Source organism: Sinocyclocheilus anshuiensis, unplaced genomic scaffold, assembly GCF_001515605.1.
Source record: "Sinocyclocheilus anshuiensis isolate Anshui unplaced genomic scaffold, SAMN03320099.WGS_v1.1 scaffold912, whole genome shotgun sequence".
NCBI classification, from domain to species: Eukaryota; Metazoa; Chordata; class Actinopteri; order Cypriniformes; family Cyprinidae; genus Sinocyclocheilus; species Sinocyclocheilus anshuiensis.
In genome coordinates, this window is record NW_015549618.1 from 118,217 (window position 1) to 138,405 (window position 20,189).

At 35.3% G+C, this 20,189-nt stretch overlaps 1 protein-coding gene across 1 annotated transcript; it reads left to right on the forward strand.

Annotated features, from left to right (window-relative positions):
- Positions 1-11,256: 11,256 nt before the first annotated feature.
- On the forward strand, positions 11,257-19,089 carry LOC107659313 (stromal cell-derived factor 1-like). Its single transcript, XM_016448208.1, has 4 exons — positions 11,257-11,383; positions 14,069-14,186; positions 15,986-16,069; positions 17,977-19,089. The coding sequence occupies exons 1-4, from the start codon at positions 11,317-11,319 to the stop codon at positions 17,999-18,001; spliced, it is 294 nt and encodes a 97-aa protein (XP_016303694.1). The 5' UTR covers positions 11,257-11,316; the 3' UTR covers positions 18,002-19,089.
- The last annotated feature ends 1,100 nt before the right edge of the window (positions 19,090-20,189 follow it).

Below are 20,189 nucleotides of genomic sequence, written 5' to 3' on the forward strand. Positions count from 1 at the left end.
GGGAAGAAGACCAATGTGAGTTACGCGGCAGTTTGGGCTTCATTAGTGTGCTTTTGGGCGACTGAAAGTACACTTTTGGATCATCAAATGACAAATGGGGCTCCCTACAGTCTCATGGACTTCACAGATACACAACAAAGGTCATGTGGACGCAAGTCCACATTTAGTACTTCATTTGGGAAAAGGTCAACATCATGTTGACCCTATTCCAAATGCTTAATTTGTGGTATTCTTCTTGACACTTTGGTGATGTAATGCCGGGGTGTCTGATCCTGCTCCTGGAGGGCCACTTTAGTGCAGAGTTGAGCTCCAACAGACCCGCCTAGAAATTTCTAGTGATCTTGAAGACTTTTATTAGCTGGTTCAGATGTGTTTAATTAAGGCTGAAGCTAAACTCTCCTAGAAGGAGGCCCTCCAAGAACAGGACTTTACACCCCTGAATTATGCAAAAGTGTGGACTTTGCAAAAAATAGAACATAGTGTGTGTCAAGCATCTCTCTGAACCGTGGATATGCTTAAGAGAAGGCCAATAAACTGCAAGTACACACCCTACAGTTCTAGGCCCAAATGAGTAAGATCACTAAAGATAATTAATCTATTGCTAAAGATCTCAGCATGATAAACAGGATGTGGCTAGTATGAGAAATGAAGAATCTCTAGGCAGCTCTCTTGTGACCAGAGCATTGCCAAAGTAACATATCATGGAAACATTAACCTGATGGCAGAGCCAAGGTCACCATTAGCATCTATTTTAAGGCTAACTTTATCTTTGTCATAGTTACACACTCCAGGGATTGAGGAGGGCTAATCTGACCTTGGATAGAAGGAAAAATGAGCTAGTTTGTTTTTAGATGCAGGGGAAGGGTTGAGAATTATTACTGCATGGGTCGATTACACACAAGACCAATGAGGATCCTTGCTTGAATTAGCGCCAAGTCATCTACCATGGTGGACTACATGCCTAAAAAAATGTCTGAACTTTCGAATGCCCATTTTCAGCAGAAATAGCTTGTGAAAATAGGCCAATACTCTAAGGATGCATATCTCTTGTTTACCGTTTGCAGAGAAAATCAATGAGAGAGGAACCTTTGCTTGGATTGGATGGTAGTTTACCTCACAGAGAGTTCAAGCATGCCAACCTTTACATCTCCTTTAGGGACATGAAATGTCACCCAGAGGCTCATAAAATGGGATGTAAGTAGCTGAGTAAGGAATTTAGTAAGGAAAAGAACTTTCTCCAGTGTCCTATTTCCCAAAGATTTTTCACATGATACATAATTTTGGTGATACATAAGTATTGGTATAACTAGAGCAATTGTTATATATTCATATTTAGTCACCCATATCGTTCCAAACCTTTATGACTGTATTTCTTCTTTGGGACACAAAAGGTTTTGTTTTTTTTAAGAATCGAAGCATTTTCCATGCAATTAGTCCGTATGGTTACTGAAGATTTCAAGATTCATAAACAACACAAAAGTACCATATGAGTCATACATTATACTACACGATTTCAAGAAACGAGGGTGAGTAAATAATAACAGAATTTTCATTTTTCAGGTTAACTAATTCTTTAAGGGCAAGAATGTGTCTTAAGTATTTATGCTGACGTAATTTTAAAACACAGACAGGAACTATGGTGGTACGTCCTGGTGAGCCTCTTGTGTTTTTCTTGTTGGTTTTGCTTTGTTGGTTTCCAATGAAGCAGCCACTTCACCATCTGCTCCTGCATTCAGAGGAACACGAGCCCTGAAGTCTGACCCTGAGGCCTGGGATGTGGGGTCGCAGAGGACGTTGCCGGACAATGGTTCGGCCAAATGACCTTCTCCCACTTCAAAAAAAAGCCCCAGCACCAACAGCCTGGACTCATCTCCTAATGGCCTCACTTCTATTACTAGAGGAAAAAGCCCTCACCAGTGCTTGTTCATCAAACTGTGTCCAAGACACAGAATGCATGCAAACAATGGTGAATAAAATTCAGTCAAATTAGCGAAACAGCCTCACTAGAGACACATTTGACGATACCTCAGAGATACCACGTGTCTACAGACAGAGACAAAAGAAGTGTGGGAGATTTGGAAGTACAATAGCTTGTTTAAAAAACAGTATCCTCCTAAATTTGCTGGCACGATTTGCCTTTCCTAATGAGAACACAATCGGTCAGTACAAATTGTTTTTATTTGAATCGGCTAGTGAACATCTGTTTGGAACAGTGTTGAGGGAAAGATAAACGTTACTTATAATTTAAAGTTATTCAGCTATAGTCAAGCTGCTCTTAAAAAAAAGAGTAGCTAGAATCTAAAACAATACTTAAAAAATACTAAAAATGTATAAGATGTAAAAATACTTTACATATAAGATGACAATCAAAACAATGGGAGTCTTTACCGTGATTAGACAGAAAGTGCGAGTTTTACAGTTGCATTTACCATCTGGCATCCATCTTTATAGCAGCCTCAATCAGACGTAAATCACTCGTCTTGTAATCCAGCTGTCGGATCGATATTGGATCATGTTTTCTCAGGAACAGCGGGTGTTGAGAAGCTGACACTTTAACAGTGCTTATAGGTGCCCATTACATTTCAAAATGGCCGCCAGAGATTTGAGAAGCAGCCAGCATCAGTTAAATTACCAACAGACCCAGGAATCCCAAAAGTAAACGTGTTCAACGTAGAAAAATAACTCTAGGCAGAAACTGAATGATTACATCTAAACTCAACAAGAGTAATTTGACAGAATCATTTGTCAACATTTTTCATTTATTTGTGCAGATGCCTGTACAGTCTCTTCTTCAGATGTTATATACCAACTCAAAACACAGCTCAATTTCAGACTTGAACAACTGCATTCACCTCTATAACAATCCAAATAGTGTCTGAATACATCACTGCAGAGCAATGTCCAAAATACAAAATGGTTGCCAAGTTTTGAAGAAAACAACATGACCAAAAAAGTTTTCCTAAGTTAACAGTCTGAAATGCCACAAATATTACAACAATAATAATACAGAGCAAGTTCTCTGCTATTTGTTTTAAAGACTCAACTTTGCATAAGAAAATGGCAGGTTTAAAGTTCAGTCAAAAGCATTTTGACAATTTTGGCTTGATTGAAAATTCGACGCCATTTAAGGGCGCCTTACAGTTCTGTTCAAGCAAAATGAACACCTTAAACACCCTTTTCATCTAAATCTCATGCAATCATTGTCCATAATTAGGCATGTAATGCCGTTAAGGATTAAATGACTGTAACAGGGTATAGACCACTTGTCGCTGCATGCGGAGGAGATGAGAGCAGTGGTGATTGCGTTCAGAGCATCACGTGAAGGCAGAGTTCTAATGAACATGCAGCACCTGCTTCCAATTGCGGCATCTTGGCTGAGCAGGAGGAAGTTCCTCCTCCCTGATTATATCACAGAAATGTGCTTTTAATGTGTCTGTCCTCCATTTCAGCACTGAGAGGGAAATGTAATGCTCTGTAATGAGCCTCATTTTTCTTTGCTTGTTGTAGAGAGGACAGGCAAAAGCACTTCAGCTCAGAGGTGCGTGAGGCCTGACCACAAATAAGTTTAATAAGAAGTTTATAGACCCAATATTAGCCTAACTGTGTCAACAACAATCATTATAATGCAATATAATACAATGTCATGTATTGATATAAATGTATATATAATCTATAATATAATAATTTTCCTCAATTTAGGAATATTTTATGCTATTATTTTTTATAAAAAGTGTTGCCAATATTGGTAATACATTTACAAATCATTAATAGAACAGAACAGAACAGAATAGAATAGAATAGAATAGAAAATGTTTATCCAAAAATGGTTGACTTTTTATGATTATGTTTTAAGAAAAATGTAGGATTATATTTATCAAAATATATTATAAATTATTATTAGCATTTTTTCCTAAATTTGTTGCTATTTTTGGTAATGTTTGAAATAAAACAGAGAATTATAATATATTATGTCAGAAATTCATTGACTTTTTTGTTAATACATTTAGAAATAATAGAATTGAATAGAATTTATTTCCCCCCGAAATTGGTTGACTTTTTATTATTTATGAAATTTAGGATTATTACATTATATTTCATATTATACTATATTAGTATTTCTTCAGATATTCATTTACTTTTTTGGTAATACATTTATAAATAATAGAATTGAATAGAATTTATCCCCAAAAAAATATAGTTATCTTGACTTTCTTAAAGGGTTACTCCACCCCAAAATGAAAATTTTGTCATTAATCAATTACACTCATGTCATTCCAAACCCGTAAAAGCGTCGTTTCATCTTCGAAACACAAATTAAGATATTTTGGATTAATTCCGAGAGCTCTCTGACCCTCCCATAGACAGCAATGTAATTAACACGATCAACATCCAGAAACATAGCAAGGAGATCGTTAAAATAATACATGTGACATCAGGGGTTCAACCGTAATTTTACGAAGCTACGAGAATACTTTTTGTATGCAAAGAAAACAAAAATAACGACTTTATTCAACAGTTTGTCTCCTTTTGAGATTTGCCATTTTTGAGAGTATCCACTGAACGCAAACAGCGTATGCTGTTCTGTGTCAGCCGCACCACACAGATACGTTGTTTTCGTTCAAATCAAAGCGTAAATAAACATAGAAAACGTATCCACATGACGTGGCTGACAGAATAGCATACGCTGTTTACGTTCAGTGGATACTCTCAAAAATGGCGCTACGGTGGAGGAGACGAATTGTTGAATAAAGTCGTTATTTTTGTTTTCTTTGCGTACAAAAAGTATTCTCGTAGCTTCGTAAAATTACGGTTGAACCCCTGATGTCACATGGATTATTTTAACGATCTCCTTGCTACGTTTCTGGACGTTGATCGTGTTAATTATATTGCTGTCTATGGGAGAGTCAGAGAGCTGTCAGAATGCATCAAAAATATCTTAATTTGTGTTTCGAAGACGAACAAAGCTTTTACGGGTTTGGGACGACATGGGGGTAAGTGATTAATGACAAAATTTTCATTTTGGGGTGGAATAACCCTTTAACTCCTACTCAGCATTAGAAATGTATTGTCAATTAAAACTGACTTCATACACTGGTTGCTATGTTTCCACCAACAACAAGCAAAACATGAGCCGAGACGTGCACTCGCCCTGCTGGGGAGCTAAACCTGATGCCATGCGCCCCATCTCGGCCTGCCACGATCTTTACCGACTGTCAGTCAAGAGGGAATCTCAGGACAACATTCCCCAAATTACTTACTCAAATCCCTTCATTCTCACTGATGGCCCATAATCAGTGTATTTAATGTCAACTCTTTGTCACATAAGATGATTTATGTTCCTTCAATGGCTCAGATTTGGAAGATCAAGACCTTTAATCTTCAATCTTGCTCTACTTGGTTCTAGAATACGTGGAGAAAGCAATTCAGTAGCATTCCCATTACCAATCCTGAATACACAGATAATTTTAAATGAGGTCCAATTGTTATATGACATCTACCAGCAGGGGCCAACAGGAGGACATGCTAACCAGACTAAACCTTGACCCTAATGCGTTTCAGCTGTACTGCCTCAAACAAGCAAACAATGAGCCCCCTCAGCCCCGACATCAGGGTCCATGGAGATGGGGCAAAATTCAAAATATGCACTTGACAAATATCTGCCGTCTGCAGAATGGAAGTGTGGTGTGGGAGTTTCTGGGGCACAGCGTTTACGTCTTTTGTTTTATTGAAAGAAGGAAAAAATGCATATTGGGGGGCTGCCAGAATCAGACACACAATGCTGCAAAGTAAAAGTCTCGCCATCACTTAAAGGACCTATTTTTTCCCCTCTCACAAGCACAGTTTCAAAGAAAATTCAAAGAAAAGATCCATTGGGTGACTGCAGAAAAAATAGCATGGGAAATCGAACAGAAATAAAGCATTCAGAATGTTTTAAATGTGGCCAAGTTACCCTGTCAAACGATACATTTTTTTTTTTTTATCTGACTCAAACTCTGATGTGTGTTTGATATCAGATTTCAAACCAAACAAGATTCAAGATACCAATTCAAACAATTCATCAAGCGATTCACTGGAAAGCTCCAATGTGTATGTTAAGATTTTCAGTGAATAAGAACTTACATTTTAGTCTTTTTCTCACACAAAGCTATATGTCTTCATTAGACTTATAATATAGAGCCACCATTTTTTGGTATTATTATGGTGCTTTTGAGTGCTTTTTGAGCTTCAAAGCTTCAGTCCACATTTATTGTAATTGGATGGAAAAGAAGAACACAAAAGAAAATATTTTGAAGAACGAAAAATACTTTTGAAAAAGTTTTTTTCCATATAATGGAAGTGAATGGTGTCCAAACTGACTTTCATTGTATGGATGTAAAAAAAAAATTTTTTTTTTTTCAAAATATCTTCTTTTGTGTTCCACAAGAAGAAAGAAAGTCACACCAATTTGGTTTGCATTTTTGGGTGAACTATCCCTTTATGTGGCAAATTTTGATATGTGGCAAAATTTCAAATGTGTGCATTAAGCATTAAAACACAGCCTAGAAGTATTAACACATTTTCCTTTGGCTTGCACACATCTGTTACTCCAAGGAGTAATAAAGAATCGAAAAAGCAGACTGAACTTAGACAAAAGTGTTCTCTCTTTGTTCAGAGCTGCTCCTAAACCTGGTCTGGTCTAGGTCTCATGCAGACCTGACAGGAACCAGCTGAGACTCCATGAGAAGTGTTAAACTGATAACTACCCCCAACACAGAGACCCCCCAGCATACAGTTTACACAGGATGGACTTTCCCTTATCTGCTCTGCATCTGATGTGTACTTAAAACACTAGAAACCATTTCATTAAAATATGCGGTTGAGTTATTTTTCCCATTCACTTAAGCTAACCTTCAAGACCCTTTCGCTATTTCATATTCTTGCCTTGTTTATAGAGCAAAACCAACTGTAGCACAGTGTGAAAATGTACCTTGAGGAGCATTTTTTCTCTGATTTGACACTTAACTACTTTTGTGGTTGTAACTGAGTGTAATGTGGTTGATTTAATCATACTAAATAATATTTTGACTTGGATAAAAACAGTAAATTTAGATGTTTCCAAATAAAGAGCATGTTTAGATGACCCGAAACTGGACTTATTTGAACAAACTTGCCATTTGTTTAATTTTCCTGAAATGTTTGCTTTACTTTTTTCCTGATCAATATATAGATATATAATCATGTATTTTAATATATAACAATACATATGCATCTGATATCAGAAAAACAATAAGTGGTCCTCTGGAAACATCCAACTTGGATGTCAAAATTTTTAGTGAATAAGAACATACAAATTTTAATTTGTCTTTTTCTCACACAAAGCTATCCTTTGTCTTGATTAGACTTATAATAGAGCAATAGCCGTATGCACCACTTTTTGGTACTTTTATGGTGTTTTTGTGTCATTTTTGGAACTTTAAAGCTTCAGTCCATATTGTAATATAGTTAATGAAAGTAAAAAGGGTCTAAAACTGACTTTCATTGTATGGACAAAAAAAAAAAAAGCGAAATTTTTCAAAATATCTTCTTTTCTGTTCCACAAGAAGAAAGAAAGTCACACAAATTTGGCTTTCATTTTTGGATGAACTCCATCAAGTGATCCACTGGAAAGATAAAAACTTGGATGTCAAGATTTTTTGCGAATAAGGACAAAGCTATCATTTGTCTTCATTAGACTTAGTATAGAGCAATAGCCATATGCACCACTTTTTTTGGTACTTTTATGGTGATTTTGAGCTTCAAAGCTTAAGTCCACATTTATTGTAATATAATTTTAATATATACAACATACACTCTTAAAAATAAAGGTGCTTAAAAGGTTCTTCACAGCGATGCCATAGAAGAACCATTTTTGGTACCACAAAGAACCATTCAGTCAAAGGTTCTTTAAAGAACCATCTCTTTCTTACCTTTCTATAATCTGAAGAACCTTCTTTCGCCCCAAAGAACCTTTTGTGAAACAGAAAGGATCTTCAGATGTTAAAGGGTCTTTATGGAGCCATTTAGACAAAAAGGTTATTTTATGGCATCGTGAAGCACCTTTATTTTTAAGAGTGTATAAACAATTTTGTGTACTATATACACAATAAGATATTATAATTCCATAAACATGTTGCGTCACTATTTCAGTAGTGTTTGTTTCCATTAACTGCATTGCCTCACATTTCCCCCAAAAAGACTGAACGGTTGAGTGACTTGTTTCAAAGTCTGATAGAGAGTGATTATGTTTTTATTTGCTTTGCAGCTGCAGAGACCAGCAGAGGGAAGCCTTTCATCCCTTTATATCTTTCCTCTTTTCAAAGACGACAAAAAGTTGTCCTCTGATTCCTAACACACATCTCAGCTTCTCAGTTTGAGTGTAATAAACTCTGCCTCTGAGGCCAGCGTGAATCAGACCTCAGCGTTTGTTTTGCTAGGATTGAGTGCTACGACACACCTGCTTCTAGATGCCTATCGATGAATGCACACGTGGTAAATGTATATTGTTTCATGGGTTTGTGTTTCTTTGACTGCTTCCCTTTTTTGTAAGAATTGAATGTTCAGTATATTTGTATTAACTGAAATCAAGAATGGATGTAAATAATCTCCCTATGAACTGTTGGATCAACAATAGTCCATCATCACATTCATTAAAGTTTGTACTAAATGGAAATTAATACCGCAAAATCTAAAGAAACAACCTACACGGATGAAAGATGGAAACCCACTATACCACTAATGTAAAGGAAAAATCGTCAAAAGCAATTTTAAATGCAGTATTTTTATCATGTAATCATATACAATTACATACAGCCAGCTGTATGAAAAACACTATTCATCTGGTTTATTTGTTAATGTACATACATATTATTTAATATATTCAATTAATATTTGTAATCAATTATAAATGTATTTTAAAATGTACTTTATATTTTAAAAATACATTTATTTTATATTTGATATTATAATTTTATCATTTTTATATTATATAATTTCTTATATTTTAACTTCCAATAAATAAAACCATATAAATTATTAACCATGCAAATAATATATTACTTTTTAAATACAGTAATATTAAAATAAAAAATATATATAAATATATAATAAGTACATCTAATATAATATAATAATAAAAAATGTAAATGTATTTTTAAAAATATATATTCTTTAAAATACATTTATTTTTATTTTATTCAGATTTTATTCTTATATGATATCACAACTTCTCAGTTTTTATCATTTTAAAATGTTTGTGTTATATAATCTATTAGAAATGTTCACTTCCAATTAATAAAATAATATCAATTATTATGGCTAAGATTAGCCATATTATTAATGTAACACTTTTACTAAAATAGTAGCTTTGGGTAATGCAGTAAACATTACTACAAGTAATATTACTACAACAAATACTATTACAAAAATCACATTATACATTGAAATATATTGAAAATATATTGAAAATTAAACTTTTTTCCCCCTGGATAGCATAAGTAAAAATAAATAGTATGTTTTAAAATCAAACTGGAATGGCATTGTGCATTACTAAATTGTTGACTCTCATTTATGCAAATTGTTCATGCATAAACCCATGTTCTCTCATTTCCACTTATAGAAGGCACAAGTGAAAAGTGGCACAACTTACCCCACTCCCCTAAACTAATTTTCTGCTTAATAGATGCAGTGAGATGTAAATAAACAAAAATATAACGTGATTTATTCACCGTCCTGCGTCACGCATTCGTCTTCAGTTGTCCGTCAGCTCTCCGTGAGAACAAAGTGAAGGAAAACGTTTCTCTGAAACACGAAACCTGAGGATGTGAAACGTGCCCTCTGCCATCTAAAGTGATACAAGTTGCCAAGTTGTTGCTTAGGTCAGTAGTGATGTTTAGTAATCTTTTCAACATCCTCCTGCTCACTTACACTTTGAAAGGCCAAGGGTTGAGATCAACAATGTGAACATTAACACAAGGTTTACAAATATCACCGGACGCCTCAAAACCAGAAAAAAACAACAACAAAGTTGGAAAAATCTGATCGCTTAAAAGTTGAAATGTTTGATCTCAGATCAAAAGGGATCAGTAAAGTACTCTTAGTAGTCATTTATTTAAACAACAAAGAAAATACTTCTGTTGTTTAATGGGGATGATTGTTTCTCCACCTGATACACTGTTTGTTATCCGTGCCAAAGTCACTCCTGTGACTAAATATTGGAATTGTGAGGCGTTTGAAGTGCCACTGAAACATAACAGGTTCTCTGTGACATCAAAAACATATAATTAATGTTAAGTTTGTATACTATTTTGTTTCACATGCATGTTGTTTGCACCTCGGCTGGCTGCTTGATAACTATCAACAGCCTCTAAAGTTTACGGGCTGTTAAGGGGGTTTGGTGCTGCCGAGTCTCTCAGCGTGAGGCTCTGAAGGCAGCCTATTAAAACTGTAACACAGTATCTCCACTGACTCTCTTTGAAAGGTACTTCAGCAGCCACTGTTTTATGGACGCTCACATGCCTCGGTCTGTGCCGTTGTTTGTCTTTGCATTGTTGCAGTTTGGACGAGAACTTTGTAAAAAAAAATTACTAGCAATTTCTGAGGGGAAATTGTTTCTACAACTTCTTTTTTCAGCGTACAGCTTCTAATATTGAAGGTGTTCACATGTGCGCTGGACACGTGTTTGGCAGTTTTCCTTCACACTTTTTTAATTATATATGTCAACAAAACTAATTTAAGCATAAGCTTCAGATCTTAAAGATCACAAAAAACATTCAATAAAGTGTGTTCAAACTTTCACCTGGTAGTGTGCAGTATACAATTCAAGCACACCCTATATAGGGAATCAGTAGAATCCTATAAAACAGAAGGAATCTGATACACGACTGGTCAGGAAATACAGCAGCGCCAGTTAAGCGAAAGTCGAGCTCCAGAAAAACATGACATGAAACAAACAATAACAAATCGAACCATTGAGAACAACAATACTGAGATAACAGCAGGAGCTCCACTTTCTCCACTCCTCTGAGAAAAAGATGCAGAGGAAGACAGAAACAAGAGTCTGAGTCCGACTGTCACCACTGAATCTCTGCCAGAACATTTGAGGAACTTCACTGAAGACGCGGTCTGTCGGAGGAGAGGGTCCGGCCCCACTCCCTCCTCCACCTCCTCCTCCTCCTCCTCCTGAGGGGGGGGGGTGTTTCCCTATGGTCCTCAGTCTTAACACTTCGCAGAGCGCTGAGACGCCACACTGAGCTCTGGAAGCTAGCTGTGACGGACAAAAGCCACACACACACACTTGGCATGGATAGCAAAGTCCTAGCGCTGGTGGCCCTGCTGACGGTCGCCATGTGGAGCCCAGAGGCTGACAGTAAGTGGGTTACGGCTAGCATTTACAGATTTAAAGCGTTTCAGTTTTCACATGATGCTTTGAAGTGTTGAGTTGCAATTTAATTAACTAAATAACAGTTGCAAGATGGATATTGGTGTACCATTCAGGGTTATGACAGTTAACTGAACCCAAAACCATAAAGTCTTTACTTGGAATAAAATTAACTTTTAAAGCAAAATGCAATGTAAAAACTCTTAATCTTATCTTTTCAGCTAGTTGCCAAAGCAACATTTCTCATTTTCATTTAGTTCAACTTGATGCACTAAAATAAAAGTAAAACTGGAATAAAAACTAATAAAGACTATATAAACATATTTAAAAATAATAATAATAAACTAATAAAAATGACAAAACCATAACAAAATGACTAAAACTTTAAATAAAATTAAAATGGAAACAGAAAATATAAAAATTAAAATTCATTCAAAATATTAATAAAAACTATAATAGTATCTCAATGACACTAAAGTAACACTGATAATATTCTGGACATTATTTTATTTATTTGAGATTTTTTTATTTTGTTTATTTTTAATAACACATTTATAATAAATTGAATGTTTTCATTGTAAAGGTATTAATCAGCATAACATAAAATGTTTATTTTGTTTTAGCACGTGAATACACATATAAATTACTAGATGGATCAGACCAACATCCCTTCGAAAACAAAAGAAAAAGTGAAACAAAACAAAAAAACTAAGAAAAAAATAAACTAAACAAAAAGCCAAACAAAACAACCATTGTTTTCTTATTGATTGGAAGTCCACTAAACTGAAAAAAAAAATGTTGATGGATTTACTTTGAAACTATTTTCACTCAGAAATTGCTAGTAAATTACACAAATAATTACAAAAAAGGCAAGTAACAAATTGAAGTGAATTTTTGAACAAATGGAAGTTTTAAATTGCAGAACTACTGTATAATTAATCAACTAAGTTTTAGTGAATATTTTCAGTTAATGATCATTATAGTGTTAATGATCATTAAGGGGTTCCGCATAAATTTGCATATGTGTCTTCGCGTTAAATACTTGATGTACATGTATTTACATGTTAGTGGGTCTGATTTAGGCTTTCAGAGCAATGTTTAACCAGCTGAACTTGGTGGGTCTGGCTTTGTTGTTTCTGTGAAAGACCTAGCACTGTTTACTTATCCGCAAGCTCTTTTAATTAGTGTCTAATTAGGGAATAGTAAGCAAAAAAGTTCCTGCGCTGTTCACTTGGCGTGGTGTTTAGTCAAGGCTTAATGGGCCGGTGTTTAACATGACAAAGGGAACAGAGAGTGTCAGAAAATATCTATGGGAATGCCAGAGTTTGACTTCCCTCATAACCGCGTCCGTTTCGGCGGAGCGCAAAGGAAACCAGGGAGATGTGAAACCGTTCAGAGAATGTTCTTCAACAGATTCATTTAATGCACATATTCAGGAGCAAAGTGCCTGGAGAGGCATGGTGTGATTGTGGGATTCTGCCGTATTTAATGTCGAGGACCCTCTTTATGAAAAATGTGGCGAGTGAAAGGCAGGCCGGCCCCTGTGTGAATGGACGAGAGCCACTAGAATGGCAGACTAATCTCTTTTTAATGATCAGGGCTTGTTAATGGACGCAGGTGATTGGAGCCTTTCAGATGCTTTTACAATGAGGAAAAGTTCTGTGATTTATGCTGTTACTGTATGATTATATGGCATAAACTTGAATTGTGGATTGCTTCAGTTGGAAATGAAATTGTGATTTCATTGTGTCTTTCCAAGTTCACAATATAAATGTTGTGTCAAGAGATTTTAAAGGTTCAGATCAGATAGAAAACAGCTCTGTTTGACAATTGCATATTTTCACTTTTTACAGTGAAAAATGTTGTTTTGCAAGATTATTCGTCTTGTTATTGGATGAATTTACAAAAACTGTAATAATCAGTGGCTATATAAAAAAAACTATTGGGTAACTTATTCATTGTTTTAACAAATCAATGCTCAGTTTTAAACTGTAAAACAGAAGATTTGTTAATGTTTAAAAAAAATCTGTGCAACATATCTTTTAAACTATTTCTTTAAATTAATGAAAATAATATCAAGAGATACATGGAGTTGTGTTAAATATTCAAAACATATTTTTCTAATACCTATTTTTTGAAGAATATACTCTACCATTAAAAATATTTTTAATATTTTTGACATCAGACACTTATGCTCACGAAGGCCGCACTTATTTGATCAGAATTACCGTAAAAACAGTAATAATGTGAAATACTATTTCAATTTAAAATAACTGCTTTCTACTTTCTATTTTACAATCGATTTTTTTTCTGTGATGCAAAGCTGAATATACAGCATCATTACTCCAGTCTTCAGTGTCACATGATCCTTTAAATATGCTGATTTGCTGCTCAAGAAACATTTCTGATAATTATCAATGTTGAAAACAGTTTAGCCACTTAATTGTTTTAGAAACCTTTTTTTATGATTGTAACATTATAAATGTCTTTACTGTCACTTCTGATCAATTTAACGCATTCTTGCTGAATAAAAGTATTAATTTCTTTAAAAAACTCTTACTGATCCCAAACTTTTGAATGCTGCTGTAGTAATTTAGCACTTACTGTCTTACAAATGATAACTTAAACTCAATGTAAGATTGTACTGACTCTCTTGCTCCGATCTCATCCCAGCTAAACCCATCAGTCTGGTGGAGAGATGTTGGTGCCGGTCCACTCACAACACTGTCCCGCAGAGGAGCATCCGTGAGATTAAGTTCCTCCACACACCCAGCTGCCCTTTCCAAGTCATGTGAGTCAACTTTCCAGATCCATCAATCTCACACTCGCTAAACTGTATTTTGTATAAGCATTACATGGCTACATTAAGTTACACCAATGAACGTCATTCATTGCAACAGCGCCAGAAATAGCTCTTAAAGTTATACATTTCCAGTTTAAGGAGTCAAATCTGTGTGGGAATGTAGCCATGTGCTCCATTGTTCACAGAATAATACAAAAAAGAAAGAGAAAAGCGATTTTTCCCAGGTTTTCACGACACAATACTTGTTAAGGGTCAAAATGATTAGCTTTCTGTTGCGGGCGACCTTGTCGTTTTCATTTTTACCAGCATTTGGAATTACTTCAGCCGTCTGGAATGTATTAAACCGAACCATTTGTACCCCGTCGGACAGCAAAAAGCCAAAGCGCTACGGGGGGGATCAAGGTTATAGGGGTTACAGAGGTTAGCATGTAGCCGAGGGTCATTTGGGGAACACACTTTGGCCGGAGGAAATCACCTTTAATCTGCCGTCTTCCACACATCTTGTTCAGAAATCCTTTCGGATTCGTTGGCCCAGATGAAAGACAGCCACCAACCCTTTCCCCCCACAGACACGCACATCACTCATTTTGTTGTTAGCATTAGCTAGCTGTGAGGTAATTACTACCTGCTGGCTCGGTCCCAGACCACCGACAAGCTCGCTCGAAAGATCGTTTAGACTAGCTAGATTAACCCAGAGCCCAAATCACAAACAAACAAACAAATATAGATAAAGTCAATGGATGACATCCCGCCTGTAAACAAACAGGGATAGCATTACGTTTTTATTTAGCTTACTGATCGGGAAGTTGATTGTGAGGATTGGTGTGTAGATTTGAGGTTAAGCGGATCTTTTATCTGCGCCGACAGGCTCCATTTGTCTAGACAGATTGAGAGATCCGTGTGTGCGTGAGGTGTGAGCAATACGAATAGCCATTTGAATGGCAGCGTGAGCCTCTAACTCTCAAACACCACCTTTTGGCACTGAGGTGCGAAGTCTATGTGTCATTTGCGTGGTTTTCTCCATGTGTGGGTGAATGAAGCATTTGAGGGGATTTTCCTGGCTGTACCAAAGCTCATTTGGAGGGCAGATATCAATCAGAAAGATTTCTGTTTGAGGGTATTTCAGACCCTTGACTTTCTTTTTGTCATTAATGAAAAATCGCACATCAAAAGTCGCTTTCTTCGCGACTATCCTGTAGACAACGCTGTAGGCCCATTTGTTGTAAGGACATGTAAGTGTTGTCAAATATATATGTATAAATCTCACATTTATGGATCACTGATGGACACTTTTCACATTTCCCTTTCGAAAATTAACCGTGGTTTTATTATTTATTATTTTATTTATTCTAAGTTTGCATGTGTTTGGTTAGTAACAAAATTAGATAATTAAATTATTTTAAATTCTATTGTTTTTTTTTAAAGAATTGGGAGTCAGAATCTGAGAATACAGTATCCATTAAATTCCATTAGAAATTTTTTTTTTAACTTTAGACAAACTATATGCACATGTACAGAGCTGGGAATCCCGGGCAGAATCTTCCGAATCATCAAAAACCCCGAACTTCCAGACAGCACAACATTGTCCATACAAACCTCCTCTAATTCAGTCCTGATATCTGATGAAGTGCAGTGACTCCTGCCAGTACAGTAGAATAGAGGGGCTGAAATGTAGTCCATGACGGACAGCTGATATGATCTGATAAAACACACCGAGGGAGAAAACTACAGTCTCTCTTTTGCTCTCGTCCGAAACAAATCCCTTCTTCTCTCTCTCTCATTACCAGTGCCAAGCTGAAGAACAACAGAGAGGTCTGCATCAACCCCAAGACCAAATGGCTGCAGCAGTATCTAAAGAATGCCATTAGCAAGTAAGAAGAAACTCTTTCTACACTAGAAAAAGCAGGAGTTCTCTGAGGAATCATGGGATGGAATACAGACCTTTTCCTTATAGACTTAAAAAAAATTGAATTAAAATGTAAACAAATATATATAACGGAAATAAGCAGTACTAGAAAGTGTATGTTCCACACAATAAATTGCGTAAAGTTTACGCATTTGTATGTTTTGTTAAGTTTCAACACTAATACAACATCAGACACTTTCAAAAACAGAAACATCTTTTTCTACAAATGTAGAAACTGAAACTGTAGAAACTCCGAACTGGAATAGATGCAGCCTTCAAGGTAATTTCACACTTCTAAAATACATAACGTCCGAAAAAAAAGAAAAGAAAACTAAACTACGCTTTAAAAACTGGTGATGAAATGATTTTCACTTAGAAATTGCTAGTAAATTTCACAGATAATTACAAATAGCAAGTAACACATTAAATTAAATGAGAAGTTATGACTATTTTTTTACACAAAGATTTTAATTTTTAATTTACACAACTTGTAATTTGTTACGTTACGCAAAGTGAATCCCGTCCAAATAAATGCAGGAATGCAGTTGCATTAAGGGTTTTAAAACAAATCTTAGCTGAAATTTACAAGCTGTTGTTCTTAAACGGCATATGTGGAATGTTATTGGCTACTTTAAGGTTATAGAAATTACACGTTTACCTAAGTAATTAGAGGCTCCACCACAGAGCCTGAAGCGTTTAACCCCTGTTCTTTAATTACACTAATTGTAGATTAATGATGAGGTAACAGGCAGAGCAGAGAGGTTTTATACCATTATAATCGACCTCCTATTGTGCCACTGAGCCAAAATGACTGATGCCATAAAATAAAATAAAAAACATGTGTCGATCATTGTTGTTACTGTAAACTAAAACAAAAACTATGAAAAAATATGTTAATTATGTTAATTAAATAAATTTAATTACATTTATATTATTTTATAAATATTAATAAATAATACATAGTATTTAATAATTATATTATATTATTTAATATTTATAATATAATTGAATATATGTTATATTAAATAATATTATATAAAATAATATTCTACTTTAGAAGTATTATTCCACACATCTTGTTTAGAAATCCTTTCGGATTCGTTGGCCCAGATTTTTTATGAAAAATGTTTCCTAGCTGAAATAACTGAAATAAAACAAGTTCAAGTTATAGTATTAAAATGACTAAAACTAAAATTGAAATTAAAACAAACAAAATCATTGCAAAACGTAAACTAAAATAAACATGAAAACTGAAAATGTACAAATTAATCCTACTTAAAAATATTAATAAATAATCATATATAAATAATACTACAATAACACTGGTCTAGAGTTTATTGACTCTCTAAACATCTCTCATGGAAAATATGTAAAAGCTAAATAGATATTTTGTCATTTATTGCTACCGAAGTGACAATTGTTACAACATAAAAAAAAATGTTTCAAGTGACGTACTTGCAAGAGATTGTTCACTAGAAGTTGATGTTCTAGACAGTTTAAAAAAAAGTAAAATGCATAAAAGTTCACACAGAAATGTTTAAAGACTATGATTGCACATTTCCAACACTATCTCACGACCAATTCGTACGTATTTTATGAGGTGGCTAATTCGTACAAATTCGTACAATCTCACTCGTACGATTTTGTACGATTTGTCTATACCCCGGTGACGGGTACGTTTAGGGGTGGGGTTAGGTGTCGGTCATTCGTACGAATTCATACGAACTAGCCACCTCGTAAAATATGTACGAATTGCCGTGAGATCGGGTTGACATTTCATCCTCAAAACTCGCAAAAACTTTACATTTATTTAAAAATCAGCAAAACTCGTCTTGTTCATCTCTAATGATATGATTGTTCTTTCTTTTCCAGAATAAAGAAGAAGCGCTCAAAGTAAACACCTGAGGATGTGCGAGGCGGACCACCGTGCATCTCTGGCCTCCAAAGAGTCACCCGTCCTCTTCTCTCGCTCTCTTTGATCACTCCTCTTTCTGGACTGCTTGCACAAACAGCACTTCACCTAAACCTGCCTCTCAAGTATCCAGACAGCATGCAGCTCACCAAAACACAAGCCAACACCTTCCTCCTGACGCACTGCTACTGCGGCTGTGATTACTGACTGAATGAAGCGACTGAATGTGACCGTGAACGTTTGAATGCGAAGGCAAGAGAGATATCTACAGGTTTTCCGCAACTTAAAGGGCAGTAAAAATGAGAGTTTGTGTCATAGTTGTGAGGGATGTCTAAACTTTCGGATAGTTTGGGATTAATAAGGGACATAAGCAAGTGAAAATTAAGCAGAAATTTAAACCTGCCCCATTCTAGCTTTCACTTTTTGTTATGTTGCTGCTCATAGCTTAGTAGAAGTGTTTAAAAGCTCACCAGCACACATGAATGACCCAGCATGTTAACGCTAGGTCTGTTCCAAAACCTAGTGAGCCGCCTACTGAACAAAAAATTGGCGTAGAAACAATTTTCACTCAGAAATTCCTAATAAATACTACAATAAATTACAAAGAAATGGCAACTGAACATGAAATTTTGAAGTAGAAAACCTGAAATAGTATTCTCTTGTAAAACGTGCTCCAAAAACCCTTTTTACGGTGCAAAAAAAACAGCAGAATAAACTGTCTTTTAACATTTAAGTATGCGTGAATTGTATTTCACAAATAAAATTAATTGCGACAAGTTTCATTAGAAACCCAAGATGGCGGATGTGAAATGCCAATCATAAAAATACTTACATTTCATTAAATACTCAATAAAAAGTGAACAACTATTTTCCTCAGTATTTTTGTTAGTTGGTTAGTTAAATGCCATATTGAATTTAACACGAATGAAAACCCACAACATTCAAAACCGTTTTATGAAGTTTTTGACTGAACATTTATTTCGTCGTTTCATCCACTGAATAATCAGTATGTTGTTAAACAACAGTACAATCCATTGAGCGCACTGTACTTCTATCACTCACAGCCTCAACTTCATTCCCGCCAAAAAATACATATGCCGCAACCCTAAGTTCTATTAGCTTAGCAACATGCTAACGTCAAACTTTTCAGAATACATTTTTGGTGGAGCATTTCAAACAATTTACTTACTAAGTTCCATAACGATTATGGTGCGGACTTAGAAGACAGTAGTGCACTTAGAAGTGCACTATGTAGGCAGCAGATAGCAAGGTTTTGGAACAGAGGCACGTTTGACACAGGGCTGCTACTACAGGAAGCAGAATCACAGTTTCCTGTCTTCCATTTCCTCTCTGCAACCTATGTGTAGCAAATGCCAGACACTGAAATTCAAGAAATATGCAGTTTAACGCAGATATGCTATATGTATAAAGCAGGTGTCGTTAATGCAATCACACCACGGCAGCTTAAAACTTCAGCTCATATGCATCGAGCAACATTCCATGACTCAGGCCTTAATTAACATCATCTGCATTCAGATCTTGTGTCATACTGGTTGTGATTCGGATCCAACAGGACCAACCAACATGTAAATATTCTCCAGCACTAAATGGCTGTCAGTAAATGGGTTGAACAGGGACCAAAAACTGAAAAATGCAAGCGATTTGTAGGCAAAATTAATATTGCTTTATGTATTCCATATGTATCAGTTTTTTTGTTTTTAGCCACAGAATTAAAGGATGTAACTGTGATTTTGGTTTTTATGACATTAACACATTTATCTAACACATTTTGTTTTTCTGTTCTGATGTTTTGACTCAAATGCCCAGTTGCTGTAATGTTTTTGAGCCACTTTAAAAATATAAGGAGTTTGTAATGTAATGATTTATTTTTGTATTTTGTATTGATCAATATGAATAAAAACACAACAGTACAATATGAAGGAATTTCTAGAGTATTTCACAGTTGCACAGCTATAAAACGGTACATAAAAAGGTTAAAATATTACATTTACATTTAGCAGACGCTTTTATCCAAAGCGACTTACAAATGAGGACAATAGAAGCATTCAAAACTAACAAAAGAGCAACAATATGTAAGTGCAAATGACAAGTCTCGGTTAGCCTAACGCAGTACACGTAGCAAGGTATTTATATATATATATATATATATATA

Coding starts and splice junctions, on each gene's coding strand:
- LOC107659313 (XM_016448208.1), top strand. CDS start 11,317: ATGGATAGCAAAGTCCTAGCGCTGGTGGCCCTGCTGACGGTCGCCATG. Junction 14,187..15,985: donor AGCTGCCCTTTCCAAGTCAT/GTGAGTCAACTT, acceptor TCTCATTACCAG/TGCCAAGCTGAAGAACAACA. Junction 16,070..17,976: donor CTAAAGAATGCCATTAGCAA/GTAAGAAGAAAC, acceptor TTTCTTTTCCAG/AATAAAGAAGAAGCGCTCAA.